The sequence below is a fragment of the Oncorhynchus nerka genome, linkage group LG12 (genome assembly GCF_034236695.1).
Source record: "Oncorhynchus nerka isolate Pitt River linkage group LG12, Oner_Uvic_2.0, whole genome shotgun sequence".
Taxonomy (NCBI): domain Eukaryota; kingdom Metazoa; phylum Chordata; class Actinopteri; order Salmoniformes; family Salmonidae; genus Oncorhynchus; species Oncorhynchus nerka.
This window is the reverse complement of record NC_088407.1, coordinates 93,711,012-93,730,818: the sequence shown is the minus strand read 5'-3', so window position 1 is coordinate 93,730,818 and position 19,807 is coordinate 93,711,012. Positions and strand designations below refer to the sequence as shown.

The 19,807-nt window shown below is 43.4% G+C and overlaps 1 protein-coding gene across 3 annotated transcripts in view; it reads left to right on the top strand.

The window, feature by feature from the left end:
* Positions 1-12,817: 12,817 nt before the first annotated feature.
* The window catches only part of letm1 (leucine zipper-EF-hand containing transmembrane protein 1), a 34,801-nt gene continuing 27,811 nt past the window's right edge, over positions 12,818-19,807 (top strand). For 2 of the 3 annotated variants that reach the window (XM_029647345.2, XM_029647342.2), the window contains exon 1: positions 12,819-13,114. In XM_029647345.2, coding sequence (XP_029503205.1) covers positions 13,036-13,114 — 79 coding nt within the window. In that variant the 5' untranslated portion in view covers positions 12,819-13,035. Of the gene's footprint in view, positions 13,115-19,807 lie in introns of all 3 variants that reach the window. The other variant, XM_029647343.2, reaches the window with a different exon arrangement.

The following is a 19,807-nucleotide window of genomic DNA, read 5'->3' as shown; positions in this document are numbered from 1 at the left end:
GTTTGTCCTATGTTTCTCTGCATGCTACATCTTGCTTGTCCTATGTTTCTCTGTCTGCATGCTACATCTTGTTTGTCCTATGTTTCTCTGCATGCTACATCTTGTTTGTCCCATGTTTCTCTGTCTGCATGCTACATCTTGCTTGTCCTATGTTTCTCTGTCTGCATGCTACATCTTGTTTGTCCTATGTTTCTCTGCATGCTACATCTTGTTTGTCCCATGTTTCTCTGTCTGCATGCTACATCTTGTTTGTCCTATGTTTCTCTGCATGCTACATCTTGTTTGTCCTATGTTTCTCTGCATGCTACATCTTGTTTGTCCCATGTTTCTCTGTCTGCATGCTACATCTTGTTTGTCCTATGTTTCTCTGTCTGCATGCTACATCTTGTTTGTCCTATGTTTCTCTGCATGCTACATCTTGTTTGTCCCATGTTTCTCTGTCTGCATGCTACATCTTGTTTGTCCTATGTTTCTCTGCATGCTACATCTTGTTTGTCCCATGTTTCTCTGTCTGCATGCTACATCTTGCTTGTCCTATGTTTCTCTGTCTGCATGCTACATCTTGCTTGTCCTATGTTTCTCTGCATGCTACATCTTGCTTGTCCCATGTTTCTCTGCATGCTACATCTTGTTTGTCCCATGTTTCTCTGCATGCTACATCTTGTTTGTCCCATGTTTCTCTGCATGCTACATCTTGTTTGTCCTATGTTTCTCTGCATGCTACATCTTGTTTGTCCCATGTTTCTCTGTCTGCATGCTACATCTTGCTTGTCCTATGTTTCTCTGTCTGCATGCTACATCTTGCTTGTCCTATGTTTCTCTGCATGCTACATCTTGCTTGTCCCATGTTTCTCTGCATGCTACATCTTGTTTGTCCCATGTTTCTCTGCATGCTAGATCTTGTTTGTCCTATGTTTCTCTGCATGCTACATCTTGTTTGTCCTATGTTTCTCTGTCTGCATGCTACATCTTGTTTGTCCTATGTTTCTCTGTCTGCATGCTACATCTTGCTTGTCCTATGTTGCTCTGTCTGCATGCTACATCTTGTTTGTCCCATGTTTCTCTGCATGCTACATCTTGTTTGTCCTATGTTTCTCTGTCTGCATGCTACATCTTGCTTGTCCTATGTTGCTCTGTCTGCATGCTACATCTTGTTTGTCCCATGTTTCTCTGCATGCTACATCTTGTTTGTCCCATGTTTCTCTGCATGCTACATCTTGTTTGTCCTATGTTTCTCTGTCTGCATGCTACATCTTGTTTGTCCTATGTTTCTCTGTCTGCATGCTACATCTTGTTTGTCCCATGTTTCTCTGCATGCTACATCTTGTTTGTCCTATGTTGCTCTGTCTGCATGCTACATCTTGCTTGTCCTATGTTGCTCTGTCTGCATGCTACATCTTGTTTGTCCTATGTTTCTCTGTCTGCATGCTACATCTTGTTTGTCCTATGTTTCTCTGCATGCTACATCTTGTTTGTCCTATGTTTCTCTGTTTGCATGCTACATCTTGTTTGTCCTATGTTTCTCTGCATGCTACATCTTGCTTGTCCTATGTTTCTCTGTCTGCATGCTACATCTTGCTTGTCCTATGTTTCTCTGCATGCTACATCTTGTTTGTCCTATGTTTCTCTGCATGCTACATCTTGCTTGTCCTATGTTTCTCTGTCTGCATGCTACATCTTGCTTGTCCTATGTTTCTCTGTCTGCATGCTACATCTTGTTTGTCCTATGTTTCTCTGTCTGCATGCTACATCTTGCTTGTCCTATGTTTCTCTGTCTGCATGCTACATCTTGCTTGTCCTATGTTTCTCTGTCTGCATGCTACATCTTGCTTGTCCTATGTTTCTCTGTCTGCATGCTACATCTTGCTTGTCCTATGTTTCTCTGTCTGCATGCTACATCTTGCTTGTCCTATGTTTCTCTGTCTGCATGCTACATCTTGTTTGTCCTATGTTTCTCTGTCTGCATGCTACATCTTGCTTGTCCTATGTTTCTCTGTCTGCATGCTACATCTTGCTTGTCCTATGTTTCTCTGTCTGCATGCTACATCTTGCTTGTCCTATGTTTCTCTGTCTGCATGCTACATCTTGTTTGTCCTATGTTTCTCTGTCTGCATGCTACATCTTGTTTGTCCTATGTTTCTCTGCATGCTACATCTTGTTTGTCCCATGTTTCTCTGCATGCTACATCTTGTTTGTCCTATGTTTCTCTGCATGCTACATCTTGCTTGTCCCATGTTTCTCTGTCTGCATGCTACATCTTGCTTGTCCTATGTTTCTCTGTCTGCATGCTACATCTTGCTTGTCCTATGTTTCTCTGTCTGCATGCTACATCTTGTTTGTCCTATGTGTCTCTGTCTGCATGCTACATCTTGTTTGTCCTATGTTTCTCTGTCTGCATGCTACATCTTGTTTGTCCTATGTTTCTCTGTCTGCATGCTACATCTTGTTTGTCCTATGTTTCTCTGTCTGCATGCTGCATCTTGTTTGTCCTATGTTTCTCTGTCTGCATGCTACATCTTGTTTGTCCTATGTTTCTCTGTCTGCATGCTACATCTTGTTTGTCCTATGTTTCTCTGTCTGCATGCTACATCTTGTTTGTCCTATGTTTCTCTGTCTGCATGCTACATCTTGTTTGTCCTATGTTTCTCTGTCTGCATGCTACATCTTGTTTGTCCTATGTTTCTCTCAGAGAAACATAGGACAAACAAGATGTAGCATGCAGACAGAGAAACATAGGACAAACAAGACAGGGCTCCGGGCAGCCGAGCGGAAATGGAGGAAAACTCGCCTCCCTGCGGACCTGACATCCTTTCACTCCCTCCTCTCTACATTTTCCTCTTCTCTCTCTGCTGCTAAAGCCACTTTCTACCACTCTAAATTCCAAGCATCTGCCTCTAACCCTAGGAAGCTCTTTGCAACCTTCTCCTCCCTCCTGAATCCTCCTCCCCCTCCCCCCCCCTCCTCCCTCTCTGCAGATGACTTCGTCAACCATTTTGAAAAGAAGGTCGACGACATCCGATCCTCGTTTGCTAAGTCAAACGACACCGCTGGTTCTGCTCACACTGCCCTACCCTGTGCTCTGACCTCTTTCTCCCTCTCTCCCAGATGAAATCTCGCGTCTTGTGACGGCCGGCCGCCCCTACAACCTGCCCGCTTGACCCTATCCCCTCCTCTCTTCTCCAGACCATTTCCGGAGACCTCCTCCCCTACCTCACCTCGCTCATCAACTCATCCCTGACCGCTGGCTACGTCCCTTCCGTCTTCAAGAGAGCGAGAGTTGCACCCCTTCTGAAAAACCTACACTCGATCCCTCCGATGTCAACAACTACAGACCAGTATCCCTTCTTTCTTTTCTCTCCAAAACTCTTGAACGTGCCGTCCTTGGCCAGCTCTCCCGCTATCTCTCTCAGAATGACCTTCTTGATCCAAATCAGTCAGGTTTCAAGACTAGTCATTCAACTGAGACTGCTCTTCTCTGTATCACGGAGGCGCTCCGCACTGCTAAAGCTAACTCTCTCTCCTCTGCTCTCATCCTTCTAGACCTATCGGCTGCCTTCGATACTGTGAACCATCAGATCCTCCTCTCCACCCTCTCCGAGTTGGGCATCTCCGGCGCGCCCACGCTTGGATTGCGTCCCTACCTGACAGGTCGCTCCTATCAGGTGGCGTGGCGAGAATCCGTCTCCACACCACGTGCTCTCACCACTGGTGTCCCCCAGGGCTCTGTTCTAGGCCCTCTCCTATTCTCGCTATACACCAAGTCACTTGGCTCTGTCATAACCTCACATGGTCTCTCCTATCATTGCTATGCAGACGACACACAATTAATCTTCTCCTTTCCCCCTTCTGATGACCAGGTGGCGAATCGCATCTCTGCATGTCTGGCAGACATATCCGTGTGGATGACGGATCACCACCTCAAGCTGAACCTCGGCAAGACGGAACTGCTCTTCCTCCCGGGAAGGACTGCCCGTTCCATGATCTCGCCATCACGGTTGACAACTCCATTGTGTCCTCCTCCCAGAGCGCTAAGAACCTTGGCGTGATCCTGGACAACACCCTGTCGTTCTCAACTAACATCAAGGCGGTGGCCCGTTCCTGTAGGTTCATGCTCTACAACATCCGCAGAGTACGACCCTGCCTCACACAGGAAGCGGCGCAGGTCCTAATCCAGGCACTTGTCATCTCCCGTCTGGATTACTGCAACTCGCTGTTGGCTGGGCTCCCTGCCTGTGCCATTAAACCCCTACAACTCATCCAGAACGCCGCAGCCCGTCTGGTGTTCAACCTTCCCAAGTTCTCTCACGTCACCCCGCTCCTCCGCTCCCTCCACTGGCTTCCAGTTGAAGCTCGCATCCGCTACAAGACCATGGTGCTTGCCTACGGAGCTGTGAGGGGAACGGCACCTCAGTACCTCCAGGCTCTGATCAGGCCCTACACCCAAACAAGGGCACTGCGTTCATCCACCTCTGGCCTGCTCGCCTCCCTACCACTGAGGAAGTACAGTTCCCGCTCAGCCCAGTCAAAACTGTTCGCTGCTCTGGCCCCCCAATGGTGGAACAAACTCCCTCACGACGCCAGGACAGCGGAGTCAATCACCACCTTCCGGAGACACCTGAAACCCCACCTCTTTAAGGAATACCTAGGATAGGATAAAGTAATCCCTCTCACCCCCCCTCCCCCTGAAAAGATTTAGATGCACTACTGTTCCACTGGAGGTCATAAGGTGAATGCACCAATTTGTAAGTCGCTCTGGATAAGAGCGTCTGCTAAATGACTTAAATGTAAAATGTAAATGTAAATGTCCTATGTTTCTCTGTCTGCATGCTACATCTTGTTTGTCCTATGTTTCTCTGTCTGCATGCTACATCTTGTTTGTCCTATGTTTCTCTGTCTGCATGCTACATCTTGTTTGTCCCATGTTTCTCTGCATGCTACATCTTGTTTGTCCCATGTTTCTCTGCATGCTACATCTTGTTTGTCCCATGTTTCTCTGCATGCTACATCTTGTTTGTCCCATGTTTCTCTGCATGCTACATCTTGTTTGTCCCATGTTTCTCTGCATGCTACATCTTGTTTGTCCTATGTTTCTCTGTCTGCATGCTACATCTTGTTTGTCCTATGTTTCTCTGTCTGCATGCTACATCTTGTTTGTCCTATGTTTCTCTGTCTGCATGCTACATCTTGTTTGTCCTATGTTTCTCTGTCTGCATGCTACATCTTGTTTGTCCTATGTTTCTCTGTCTGCATGCTACATCTTGTTTGTCCTATGTTTCTCTGCATGCTACATCTTGTTTGTCCTATGTTTCTCTGTCTGCATGCTACATCTTGTTTGTCCCATGTTTCTCTGCATGCTACATCTTGTTTGTCCCATGTTTCTCTGCATGCTACATCTTGTTTGTCCCATGTTTCTCTGCATGCTACATCTTGTTTGTCCTATGTGTCTCTGTCTGCATGCTACATCTTGTTTGTCCTATGTTTCTCTGTCTGCATGCTACATCTTGTTTGTCCTATGTTTCTCTGTCTGCATGCTACATCTTGTTTGTCCTATGTTTCTCTGTCTGCATGCTACATCTTGTTTGTCCTATGTTTCTCTGTCTGCATGCTACATCTTGTTTGTCCTATGTTTCTCTGTCTGCATGCTACATCTTGTTTGTCCTATGTTTCTCTGTCTGCATGCTACATCTTGTTTGTCCTATGTTTCTCTGTCTGCATGCTACATCTTGTTTGTCCTATGTTTCTCTGTCTGCATGCTACATCTTGTTTGTCCTATGTTTCTCTGTCTGCATGCTACATCTTGTTTGTCCTATGTTTCTCTGTCTGCATGCTACATCTTGTTTGTCCTATGTTTCTCTGTCTGCATGCTACATCTTGTTTGTCCTATGTTTCTCTGCATGCTACATCTTGTTTGTCCTATGTTTCTCTGTCTGCATGCTACATCTTGTTTGTCCCATGTTTCTCTGCATGCTACATCTTGTTTGTCCCATGTTTCTCTGCATGCTACATCTTGTTTGTCCCATGTTTCTCTGCATGCTACATCTTGTTTGTCCCATGTTTCTCTGCATGCTACATCTTGTTTGTCCCATGTTTCTCTGCATGCTACATCTTGTTTGTCCTATGTTTCTCTGTCTGCATGCTACATCTTGTTTGTCCTATGTTTCTCTGTCTGCATGCTACATCTTGTTTGTCCTATGTTTCTCTGTCTGCATGCTACATCTTGTTTGTCCTATGTTTCTCTGTCTGCATGCTACATCTTGTTTGTCCTATGTTTCTCTGTCTGCATGCTACATCTTGTTTGTCCTATGTTTCTCTGCATGCTACATCTTGTTTGTCCTATGTTTCTCTGTCTGCATGCTACATCTTGTTTGTCCCATGTTTCTCTGCATGCTACATCTTGTTTGTCCCATGTTTCTCTGCATGCTACATCTTGTTTGTCCTATGTTTCTCTGCATGCTACATCTTGTTTGTCCCATGTTTCTCTGCATGCTACATCTTGTTTGTCCCATGTTTCTCTGCATGCTACATCTTGTTTGTCCCATGTTTCTCTGCATGCTACATCTTGTTTGTCCCATGTTTCTCTGCATGCTACATCTTGTTTGTCCCATGTTTCTCTGCATGCTACATCTTGTTTGTCCCATGTTTCTCTGCATGCTACATCTTGTTTGTCCCATGTTTCTCTGCATGCTACATCTTGTTTGTCCCATGTTTCTCTGCATGCTACATCTTGTTTGTCCCATGTTTCTCTGCATGCTACATCTTGTTTGTCCCATGTTTCTCTGCATGCTACATCTTGTTTGTCCCATGTTTCTCTGCATGCTACATCTTGTTTGTCCCATGTTTCTCTGCATGCTACATCTTGTTTGTCCCATGTTTCTCTGCATGCTACATCTTGTTTGTCCCATGTTTCTCTGCATGCTACATCTTGTTTGTCCCATGTTTCTCTGCATGCTACATCTTGTTTGTCCCATGTTTCTCTGCATGCTACATCTTGTTTGTCCCATGTTTCTCTGCATGCTACATATTGTTTGTCCCATGTTTCTCTGCATGCTACATCTTGTTTGTCCCATGTTTCTCTGCATGCTACATCTTGTTTGTCCCATGTTTCTCTGCATGCTACATCTTGTTTGTCCCATGTTTCTCTGCATGCTACATCTTGTTTGTCCCATGTTTCTCTGCATGCTACATCTTGTTTGTCCCATGTTTCTCTGCATGCTACATCTTGTTTGTCCCATGTTTCTCTGCATGCTACATCTTGTTTGTCCCATGTTTCTCTGCATGCTACATCTTGTTTGTCCCATGTTTCTCTGCATGCTACATCTTGTTTGTCCCATGTTTCTCTGCATGCTACATCTTGTTTGTCCTATGTTTCTCTGCATGCTACATCTTGTTTGTCCCATGTTTCTCTGCATGCTACATCTTGTTTGTCCTATGTTTCTCTGCATGCTACATCTTGTTTGTCCCATGTTTCTCTGCATGCTACATCTTGTTTGTCCCATGTTTCTCTGCATGCTACATCTTGTTTGTCCCATGTTTCTCTGCATGCTACATCTTGTTTGTCCCATGTTTCTCTGCATGCTACATCTTGTTTGTCCCATGTTTCTCTGCATGCTACATCTTGTTTGTCCCATGTTTCTCTGCATGCTACATCTTGTTTGTCCCATGTTTCTCTGCATGCTACATCTTGTTTGTCCCATGTTTCTCTGCATGCTACATCTTGTTTGTCCCATGTTTCTCTGCATGCTACATCTTGTTTGTCCCATGTTTCTCTGCATGCTACATCTTGTTTGTCCCATGTTGTTCTGCATGCTACATCTTGTTTGTCCTATGTTTCTCTGCATGCTACATCTTGTTTGTCCCATGTTTCTCTGCATGCTACATCTTGTTTGTCCCATGTTTCTCTGCATGCTACATCTTGTTTGTCCTATGTTTCTCTGCATGCTACATCTTGTTTGTCCCATGTTTCTCTGCATGCTACATCTTGTTTGTCCCATGTTTCTCTGTCTGCATGCTACATCTTGTTTGTCCTATGTTTCTCTGCATGCTACATCTTGTTTGTCCCATGTTTCTCTGTCTGCATGCTACATCTTGTTTGTCCCATGTTTCTCTGTCTGCATGCTACATCTTGTTTGTCCTATGTTTCTCTGCATGCTACATCTTGTTTGTCCCATGTTTCTCTGCATGCTACATCTTGTTTGTCCTATGTTTCTCTGCATGCTACATCTTGCTTGTCCCATGTTTCTCTGCATGCTACATCTTGTTTGTCCCATGTTTCTCTGCATGCTACATCTTGTTTGTCCCATGTTTATCTGTCTGCATGCTACATCTTGTTTGTCCTATGTTTCTCTGCATGCTACATCTTGTTTGTCCCATGTTTCTCTGTCTGCATGCTACATCTTGTTTGTCCCATGTTTCTCTGTCTGCATGCTACATCTTGTTTGTCCTATGTTTCTCTGCATGCTACATCTTGTTTGTCCCATGTTTCTCTGCATGCTACATCTTGTTTGTCCTATGTTTCTCTGCATGCTACATCTTGTTTGTCCCATGTTTCTCTGTCTGCATGCTACATCTTGTTTGTCCTATGTTTCTCTGCATGCTACATCTTGTTTGTCCCATGTTTCTCTGCATGCTACATCTTGTTTGTCCTATGTTTCTCTGCATGCTACATCTTGTTTGTCCCATGTTTCTCTGCATGCTACATCTTGTTAGTCCCATGTTTCTCTGCATGCTACATCTTGTTAGTCCCATGTTTCTCTGCATGCTACATCTTGTTTGTCCCATGTTTCTCTGCATGCTACATCTTGTTAGTCCCATGTTTCTCTGCATGCTACATCTTGCTTGTCCCATGTTTCTCTGCATGCTACATCTTGTTAGTCCCATGTTTCTCTGCATGCTACATCTTGTTAGTCCCATGTTTCTCTGCATGCTACATCTTGTTTGTCCCATGTTTCTCTGCATGCTACATCTTGCTTGTCCAATGTTTCTCTGCATGCTACATCTTGCTTGTCCCATGTTTCTCTGCATGCTACATCTTGCTTGTCCCATGTTTCTCTGCATGCTACATCTTGCTTGTCCCATGTTTCTCTGCATGCTACATCTTGCTTGTCCCATGTTTCTCTGCATGCTACATCTTGTTAGTCCCATGTTTCTCTGCATGCTACATCTTGTTAGTCCCATGTTTCTCTGCATGCTACATCTTGTTAGTCCCATGTTTCTCTGCATGCTACATCTTGTTTGTCCCATGTTTCTCTGCATGCTACATCTTGTTAGTCCCATGTTTCTCTGCATGCTACATCTTGCTTGTCCCATGTTTCTCTGCATGCTACATCTTGTTAGTCCCATGTTTCTCTGCATGCTACATCTTGTTAGTCCCATGTTTCTCTGCATGCTACATCTTGTTTGTCCCATGTTTCTCTGCATGCTACATCTTGCTTGTCCCATGTTTCTCTGCATGCTACATCTTGCTTGTCCCATGTTTCTCTGCATGCTACATCTTGTTTGTCCCATGTTTCTCTGCATGCTACATCTTGTTTGTCCCATGTTTCTCTGCATGCTACATCTTGTTTGTCCTATGTTTCTCTGCATGCTACATCTTGTTTGTCCCATGTTTCTCTGTCTGCATGCTACATCTTGTTTGTCCTATGTTTCTCTGCATGCTACATCTTGTTAGTCCCATGTTTCTCTGCATGCTACATCTTGTTAGTCCCATGTTTCTCTGCATGCTACATCTTGCTTGTCCCATGTTTCTCTGCATGCTACATCTTGTTAGTCCCATGTTTCTCTGCATGCTACATCTTGTTAGTCCCATGTTTCTCTGCATGCTACATCTTGTTTGTCCCATGTTTCTCTGCATGCTACATCTTGCTTGTCCCATGTTTCTCTGCATGCTACATCTTGCTTGTCCCATGTTTCTCTGCATGCTACATCTTGTTTGTCCCATGTTTCTCTGCATGCTACATCTTGTTTGTCCCATGTTTCTCTGCATGCTACATCTTGTTTGTCCTATGTTTCTCTGCATGCTACATCTTGTTTGTCCCATGTTTCTCTGTCTGCATGCTACATCTTGTTTGTCCCATGTTTCTCTGTCTGCATGCTACATCTTGTTTGTCCTATGTTTCTCTGCATGCTACATCTTGTTTGTCCTATGTTTCTCTGCATGCTACATCTTGTTTGTCCCATGTTTCTCTGTCTGCATGCTACATCTTGTTTGTCCCATGTTTCTCTGCATGCTACATCTTGTTTGTCCTATGTTTCTCTGCATGCTACATCTTGTTTGTCCCATGTTTCTCTGTCTGCATGCTACATCTTGTTTGTCCTATGTTTCTCTGCATGCTACATCTTGTTTGTCCCATGTTTCTCTGCATGCTACATCTTGTTAGTCCCATGTTTCTCTGCATGCTACATCTTGTTAGTCCCATGTTTCTCTGCATGCTACATCTTGTTTGTCCCATGTTTCTCTGCATGCTACATCTTGCTTGTCCCATGTTTCTCTGCATGCTACATCTTGCTTGTCCCATGTTTCTCTGCATGCTACATCTTGTTTGTCCCATGTTTCTCTGCATGCTACATCTTGTTTGTCCCATGTTTCTCTGCATGCTACATCTTGTTTGTCCTATGTTTCTCTGCATGCTACATCTTGTTTGTCCCATGTTTCTCTGTCTGCATGCTACATCTTGTTTGTCCTATGTTTCTCTGCATGCTACATCTTGTTAGTCCCATGTTTCTCTGCATGCTACATCTTGTTAGTCCCATGTTTCTCTGCATGCTACATCTTGCTTGTCCCATGTTTCTCTGCATGCTACATCTTGTTAGTCCCATGTTTCTCTGCATGCTACATCTTGTTAGTCCCATGTTTCTCTGCATGCTACATCTTGTTTGTCCCATGTTTCTCTGCATGCTACATCTTGCTTGTCCCATGTTTCTCTGCATGCTACATCTTGCTTGTCCCATGTTTCTCTGCATGCTACATCTTGTTTGTCCCATGTTTCTCTGCATGCTACATCTTGTTTGTCCCATGTTTCTCTGCATGCTACATCTTGTTTGTCCTATGTTTCTCTGCATGCTACATCTTGTTTGTCCCATGTTTCTCTGTCTGCATGCTACATCTTGTTTGTCCTATGTTTCTCTGCATGCTACATCTTGTTTGTCCTATGTTTCTCTGCATGCTACATCTTGTTTGTCCCATGTTTCTCTGTCTGCATGCTACATCTTGTTTGTCCCATGTTTCTCTGCATGCTACATCTTGTTTGTCCTATGTTTCTCTGCATGCTACATCTTGTTTGTCCCATGTTTCTCTGTCTGCATGCTACATCTTGTTTGTCCTATGTTTCTCTGCATGCTACATCTTGTTTGTCCCATGTTTCTCTGCATGCTACATCTTGTTTGTCCTATGTTTCTCTGCATGCTACATCTTGTTTGTCCCATGTTTCTCTGCATGCTACATCTTGTTTGTCCCATGTTTCTCTGCATGCTACATCTTGTTTGTCCTATGTTTCTCTGCATGCTACATCTTGTTTGTCCCATGTTTCTCTGCATGCTACATCTTGTTTGTCCTATGTTTCTCTGCATGCTACATCTTGTTTGTCCCATGTTTCTCTGCATGCTACATCTTGTTTGTCCCATGTTTCTCTGCATGCTACATCTTGTTTGTCCTATGTTTCTCTGCATGCTACATCTTGTTTGTCCCATGTTTCTCTGCATGCTACATCTTGTTTGTCCCATGTTTCTCTGCATGCTACATCTTGTTTGTCCCATGTTTCTCTGCATGTGCTCACTGATGATTGTCCGTATTGTTATTGTAATGGTTTTTAATAACCTGCCCAGGGACTGCGGTTGAAAATTAGCTGGCTGGCTAAAACCGGCACTTTTTACTGAAATGTTGATTAATGTGCACTATCCCTGTAAAAATAAAAAATAAACTCAAACTCAAACTTACAAATATTCTACAATGTAGAAAATAGTTAAAATAAAGAGAAACCCTTGAATGAGTAGGTGGTCTAAAACTTCTGACTGACACTGTATATTCTCATTATTGTTGTTTTATTGTATTACTATTTCCTCTTTTGCAAATGTTTCTTACTTTTTGACTCAGAATTGTTGGAAGGTAAACGTTTCACGGTAAAGTCCACACCTGCTCTATTCGGCGAATGTGACAATAACATTTGATTGATTTTACTCTTATTTTGAAAAAAACAAAAACAATTCTGCATTCATGTTGCTGCCATTATATCCTGCTGCCAGGAGAACGGTAATCTACTCAAATCGGTCTCCAGGAAGACATAAATCAACGGGAAAATGGCGGAAGTGGATGTTCTGTTTGAATCAGATTTCGTGTGGAGTGGACAAGAGAGTGAGAGGAATTGATTTACAGTGGAGAATGCAGAAGGGAATAAGAGAACTAAATTGGTGGTGGAAACTAGTAAATCCAAACTTAGTTCTTAGTCTTTTTTTTGGTTGGAATAAGGGTTTTGAATCGATGTTGTTACCAGAGAGATCTGTTTTGAATTCTCTATTAAAATGGTGGTTGTGTTGGGTGAGGTGGCGTCAGTAAGAATAATGAGAAGTGGGCTTCTCAGGTACGAGGAGTGCAGCTGAGCGGTTTTTGGGACTCAGGGACTTCTCTGCAGAGGCATTACAATGAATCCTGTCGATGAATGCTCCGTCCTCACAGGCACCTGTGTAGAGATGTGATTTGAATATGACTGAAGGAGTGGGATGGTTGTTTGATTGATTTGTTTTATTATCTCCGATCCCCCCTTCCCGCAATTGAGTATGTTATGTTATGTACCCGGTACAGTAGGTGGCGGCGATTCACCAATAGGTGTGGACTGCCATTAAACTTTAAAGAAGAAGAAGAAGAAGAACGACGAAGACGGAAGCCAATATAATCCGCAGTTCATCCACCTCGCCGCACTCACCCACGGAGAAAGCAAGGACATGGGGCTAGTTCAGCTAGTGCCATATTAAAGTAGCTAGCAGCGCAGCACGTTAGTTTTCCATTCGTTTGACCGACTAAAAGCCGTTATCAGAGCCAGGAGCATGGCGTTAATCTTGTTGACGAGGTCTCGCACTCCGCTGATGAAAACATCTCGCTCGTTACAGAGCGATTTCCGCAACGGTGAGAAGGATTCTTCATGTCGACTGTCGATACGTGTTGAAGTCTTTTGTTGTAGTTCATGTTTCGATTTGTATTAGCTTGTTTTAACATTGTAGCTAGACTGCCAATGCTGTTTAGCTGTGAATGTCATTGTTGGTTAATGAGGAAACCGTAGTTAAACTAGATTAGCTGGTTCAGACAGTTAAATAACTATAACGTTAGTAAAACCCTTGGCTTTGTAGAAAGATAAATGTTCATAACTAAACGTGTTTTATGACCGTGTAGAGGTTAACTAGTTGTTTCACTGAGATAATGGTAACGTCAGCTAACTATACGGGCTATTTCTGTTAATAAGTTATTATAGTTAGCAACTAGCAGTAGCTCCGCCGGTAACGGTGTATACCGGTTCCAGAAACGTGTGTTGTGGCATGGTCCCGTCCCGGCCTTTGTTGCTCTATTACACCGGGTATGACAGCGCGGCAGCAACTTCTAGACCGATTCCAGCTCATCTATTAACTACAACGTTAACTAAGCGGTTCAACGTGGGCATTGAACGTGTTTCTGTTGCAGAGGTTGTGATTACATTGTCAGGTCATCTAAGGCCAAGACTAATGGCAGGGTTCTGGGGGGGGGACGGTCCGTGAGGCCTAGAAGACGTAGATACAACTAACGTTAGTTGTCACATCTCCCTATCATCAGGCTCCCCGGTTGGTGTTTATGCGACGGTCATTATTCTAATAAAGCTCTCTAGTCTGGCGCATCCACTAACTATACAAAGCATCAGGTTTCAGATCCTCGACAGCTTTCAGTCAATTTCCATTCCAATGTATTTTGTTATGCTGTTATATCTATAAACACGTCCTGTATGTATTTTTGGCGGTGTATCGTGGTCGGAAATGTGATCGCTTAAGGCACCACACCTTGCGAATGTAGTAATGGGAGGAGACGTCATTCGAGGGCAGGTTCGTTCATAGGGATGGTGCCGTTTCCCTGGCCTGCTATGGTGCCGTTTCCCTGGCCTGCTATGGTGCCGTTTCCCTGGCCTGCTATGGTGCCGTTTCCCTGGCCTGCTATGGTGCCGTTTCCCTGGCCTGCTATGGTGCCGTTTCCCTGGCCTGCTATGGTGCCGTTTCCCTGGCCTGCTATGGTGCCGTTTCCCTGGCCTGCTATGGTGCCGTTTCCCTGGCCTGCTATGGTGCCGTTTCCCTGGCCTGCTATGGTGCCGTTTCCCTGGCCTGCTATGGGGCCGTTTCCCTGGCCTGCTATGGTGCCGTTTCCCTGGCCTGCTATGGTGCCGTTTCCCTGGCCTGCTATGGTGCCGTTTCCCTGGCCTGCTATGATGCCGTTTCCCTGGCCTGCTATGGTGCCGTTTCCCTGGCCTGTTTCCCTTTCCCTGGCCTGCTATGGTGCCGTTTCCCTGGCCTGCTATGGTGCCGTTTCCCTGGCCTGCTATGGTGCCGTTTCCCTGGCCTGCTATGGGGCCGTTTCCCTGTATATATCTCAGCACCCCCGAGACAGACCTGTTTTACATGGCAAGTTAAACCTGGTATAAACCACCAGAGCAAAACCCATTTAGTCGGTCTGGAAGTTGTGGAGACGTGTTGTGAAGCGTGGAGACGTGTTGTGAAGCGTGGAGACGTGTTGTGAAGCGTGGAGACGTGTTGTGAAGCGTGGAGACGTGTGGTGAAGCGTGGAGACGTGTTGTGAAGCGTGGAGACGTGTTGTGAAGCGTGGAGACGTGTGGTGAAGCGTGGAGACGTGTGGTGAAGCGTGGAGACGTGTCGTGAAGCGTGGAGACGTGTCGTGGAGACGTGTCGTGGAGACGTGTGGTGAAGCGTGGAGACGTGTGGAGACGTGTCGTGAAGCGTGGAGACGTGTCGTGAAGCGTGGAGACGTGTGGTGAAGCGTGGAGACGTGTGGTGAAGCGTGGAGACGTGTGGTGAAGCGTGGAGACGTGTGGAGACGTGTCGTGAAGCGTGGAGACGTGTCGTGAAGCGTGGAGACGTGTGGTGAAGCGTGGAGACGTGTGGTGAGACGTGTGGTGAAGCGTGGAGACGTGTGGTGAAGCGTGGAGACGTGTCGTGAAGCGTGGAGACGTGTGGAGACGTGTCGTGGAGACGTGTCGTGAAGCGTGGAGACGTGTGGTGAAGCGTGGAGACGTGTGGTGAAGCGTGGAGACGTGTGGTGAAGCGTGGAGACGTGTCGTGAAGCGTGGAGACGTGTCGTGGAGACGTGTGGTGAAGCGTGGAGACGTGTGGTGAAGCGTGGAGACGTGTGGTGAAGCGTGGAGACGTGTGGTGAAGCGTGGAGACGTGTGGTGAAGCGTGGAGACGTGTGGTGAAGCGTGGAGACGTGTGGTGAAGCGTGGAGACGTGTGGTGAAGCGTGGAGACGTGTGGTGAAGCGTGGAGACGTGTTGTGAGGGAGTAGCAGGGACATGCCAGCAGTCTCAATTCTCTCAATTTCATCAACAATCAGTCCATTAGATCTGTTCATGACATGTTTACTCATTGATTGGGTTGTTTATTGCATGAATTTGAACATTTATGTAGGTGTTTATAGAGGTCTAGGTGTTTATAGAGGTGTTTATAGAGGTCTAGGTGTTTATAGAGGTGTTTATAGAGGTGTTTATAGAGGTCTAGGTGTTTATAGAGGTGTAGGTGTTTATAGAGGTCTAGGTGTTTATAGAGGTCTAGGTGTTTATAGAGGTCTAGGTGTTTATAGAGGTGTTTATAGAGGTGTTTATAGAGGTGTTTATAGAGGTCTAGGTGTTTATAGAGGTGTAGGTGTTTATAGAGGTGTAGGTGTTTATAGAGGTGTAGGTGTTTATAGAGGTGTAGGTGTTTATAGAGGTGTAGGTGTTTATAGAGGTGTAGGTGTTTATAGAGGTGTTTATAGAGGTGTAGGTGTTTATAGAGGTGTAGGTGTTTATAGAGGTGTTTATAGAGGTGTAGGTGTTTATAGAGGTGTAGGTGTTTATAGAGGTCTAGGTGTTTATAGAGGTGTTTATAGAGGTCTAGGTGTTTATAGAGGTGTTTATAGAGGTGTTTATAGAGGTCTAGGTGTTTATAGAGGTGTTTATAGAGGTGTTTATAGAGGTGTTTATAGAGGTGTTTATAGAGGTCTAGGTGTTTATAGAGGTGTAGGTGTTTATAGAGGTGTAGGTGTTTATAGAGGTGTAGGTGTTTATAGAGGTGTTTATAGAGGTGTTTATAGAGGTGTTTATAGAGGTGTTTATAGAGGTGTTTATAGAGGTGTTTATAGAGGTGTTTATAGAGGTCTAGGTGTTTATAGAGGTGTTTATAGAGGTGTTTATAGAGGTGTTTATAGAGGTCTAGGTGTTTATAGAGGTCTAGGTGTTTATAGAGGTGTTTATAGAGGTGTTTATAGAGGTGTTTATAGAGGTGTTTATAGAGGTGTTTATAGAGGTGTTTATAGAGGTGTAGGTGTTTATAGAGGTGTTTATAGAGGTGTTTATAGAGGTGTTTATAGAGGTGTTTATAGAGGTCTAGGTGTTTATAGAGGTGTAGGTGTTTATAGAGGTGTTTATAGAGGTGTTTATAGAGGTGTTTATAGAGGTGTTTATAGAGGTGTTTATAGAGGTCTAGGTGTTTATAGAGGTGTTTATAGAGGTGTAGGTGTTTATAGAGGTGTTTATAGAGGTGTTTATAGAGGTCTAGGTGTTTATAGAGGTGTTTATAGAGGTCTAGGTGTTTATAGAGGTGTTTATAGAGGTGTTTATAGAGGTGTTTATAGAGGTCTAGGTGTTTATAGAGGTGTAGGTGTTTATAGAGGTCTAGGTGTTTATAGAGGTGTAGGTGTTTATAGAGGTCTAGGTGTTTATAGAGGTCTAGGTGTTTATAGAGGTGTAGGTGTTTATAGAGGTGTAGGTGTTTATAGAGGTGTAGGTGTTTATAGAGGTGTTTATAGAGGTGTAGGTGTTTATAGAGGTGTAGGTGTTTATAGAGGTGTAGGTGTTTATAGAGGTGTAGGTGTTTATAGAGGTGTAGGTGTTTATAGAGGTGTTTATAGAGGTCTAGGTGTTTATAGAGGTCTAGGTGTTTATAGAGGTGTGTGTTTATAGAGTGTTTATAGAGGTGTTTATAGAGGTCTAGGTGTTTATAGAGGTGTTTATAGAGGTGTTTATAGAGGTGTTTATAGAGGTCTAGGTGTTTATAGAGGTCTAGGTGTTTATAGAGGTGTAGGTGTTTATAGAGGTGTAGGTGTTTATAGAGGTCTAGGTGTTTATAGAGGTGTTTATAGAGGTGTTTATAGAGGTCTAGGTGTTTATAGAGGTGTAGGTGTTTATAGAGGTGTAGGTGTTTATAGAGGTGTAGGTGTTTATAGAGGTGTAGGTGTTTATAGAGGTGTTTATAGAGGTCTAGGTGTTTATAGAGGTGTTTATAGAGGTGTTTATAGAGGTGTAGGTGTTTATAGAGGTGTTTATAGAGGTGTTTATAGAGGTCTAGGTGTTTATAGAGGTGTAGGTGTTTATAGAGGTGTTTATAGAGGTGTTTATAGAGGTGTTTATAGAGGTCTAGGTGTTTATAGAGGTGTAGGTGTTTATAGAGGTCTAGGTGTTTATAGAGGTGTTTATAGAGGTGTTTATAGAGGTCTAGGTGTTTATAGAGGTGTTTATAGAGGTGTTTATAGAGGTGTAGGTGTTTATAGAGGTGTTTATAGAGGTCTAGGTGTTTATAGAGGTGTTTATAGAGGTGTTTATAGAGGTGTTTATAGAGGTGTTTATAGAGGTGTTTATAGAGGTCTAGGTGTTTATAGAGGTGTTTATAGAGGTGTTTATAGAGGTCTAGGTGTTTATAGAGGTGTTTATAGAGGTGTTTATAGAGGTCTAGGTGTTTATAGAGGTCTAGGTGTTTATAGAGGTGTAGGTGTTTATAGAGGTCTAGGTGTTTATAGAGGTCTAGGTGTTTATAGAGGTGTTTATAGAGGTGTTTATAGAGGTGTTTATAGAGGTCTAGGTGTTTATAGAGGTGTAGGTGTTTATAGAGGTGTAGGTGTTTATAGAGGTGTAGGTGTTTATAGAGGTGTAGGTGTTTATAGAGGTGTAGGTGTTTATAGAGGTGTAGGTGTTTATAGAGGTGTTTATAGAGGTGTAGGTGTTTATAGAGGTGTAGGTGTTTATAGAGGTGTTTATAGAGGTGTAGGTGTTTATAGAGGTGTAGGTGTTTATAGAGGTCTAGGTGTTTATAGAGGTGTTTATAGAGGTCTAGGTGTTTATAGAGGTGTTTATAGAGGTGTTTATAGAGGTCTAGGTGTTTATAGAGGTGTTTATAGAGGTGTTTATAGAGGTGTTTATAGAGGTGTTTATAGAGGTCTAGGTGTTTATAGAGGTGTAGGTGTTTATAGAGGTGTAGGTGTTTATAGAGGTCTAGGTGTTTATAGAGGTGTTTATAGAGGTGTAGGTGTTTATAGAGGTGTTTATAGAGGTGTTTATAGAGGTGTTTATAGAGGTGTTTATAGAGGTGTTTATAGAGGTCTAGGTGTTTATAGAGGTGTTTATAGAGGTGTTTATAGAGGTGTTTATAGAGGTCTAGGTGTTTATAGAGGTCTAGGTGTTTATAGAGGTGTTTATAGAGGTGTTTATAGAGGTGTTTATAGAGGTGTTTATAGAGGTGTTTATAGAGGTGTTTATAGAGGTGTAGGTGTTTATAGAGGTGTTTATAGAGGTGTTTATAGAGGTGTTTATAGAGGTGTTTATAGAGGTCTAGGTGTTTATAGAGGTGTAGGTGTTTATAGAGGTGTTTATAGAGGTGTTTATAGAGGTGTTTATAGAGGTGTTTATAGAGGTGTTTATAGAGGTGTTTATAGAGGTCTAGGTGTTTATAGAGGTGTTTATAGAGGTGTAGGTGTTTATAGAGGTGTTTATAGAGGTGTTTATAGAGGTCTAGGTGTTTATAGAGGTGTTTATAGAGGTCTAGGTGTTTATAGAGGTGTTTATAGAGGTGTTTATAGAGGTGTTTATAGAGGTCTAGGTGTTTATAGAGGTGTAGGTGTTTATAGAGGTCTAGGTGTTTATAGAGGTGTAGGTGTTTATAGAGGTCTAGGTGTTTATAGAGGTCTAGGTGTTTATAGAGGTGTAGGTGTTTATAGAGGTGTAGGTGTTTATAGAGGTGTAGGTGTTTATAGAGGTGTTTATAGAGGTGTAGGTGTTTATAGAGGTGTAGGTGTTTATAGAGGTGTAGGTGTTTATAGAGGTGTAGGTGTTTATAGAGGTGTAGGTGTTTATAGAGGTGTTTATAGAGGTCTAGGTGTTTATAGAGGTCTAGGTGTTTATAGAGGTGTAGGTGTTTATAGAGGTGTTTATAGAGGTGTTTATAGAGGTCTAGGTGTTTATAGAGGTGTTTATAGAGGTGTTTATAGAGGTGTTTATAGAGGTCTAGGTGTTTATAGAGGTGTAGGTGTTTATAGAGGTGTAGGTGTTTATAGAGGTGTAGGTGTTTATAGAGGTCTAGGTGTTTATAGAGGTGTTTATAGAGGTGTTTATAGAGGTCTAGGTGTTTATAGAGGTGTAGGTGTTTATAGAGGTGTAGGTGTTTATAGAGGTGTAGGTGTTTATAGAGGTGTAGGTGTTTATAGAGGTGTTTATAGAGGTCTAGGTGTTTATAGAGGTGTTTATAGAGGTGTTTATAGAGGTGTAGGTGTTTATAGAGGTGTTTATAGAGGTGTTTATAGAGGTCTAGGTGTTTATAGAGGT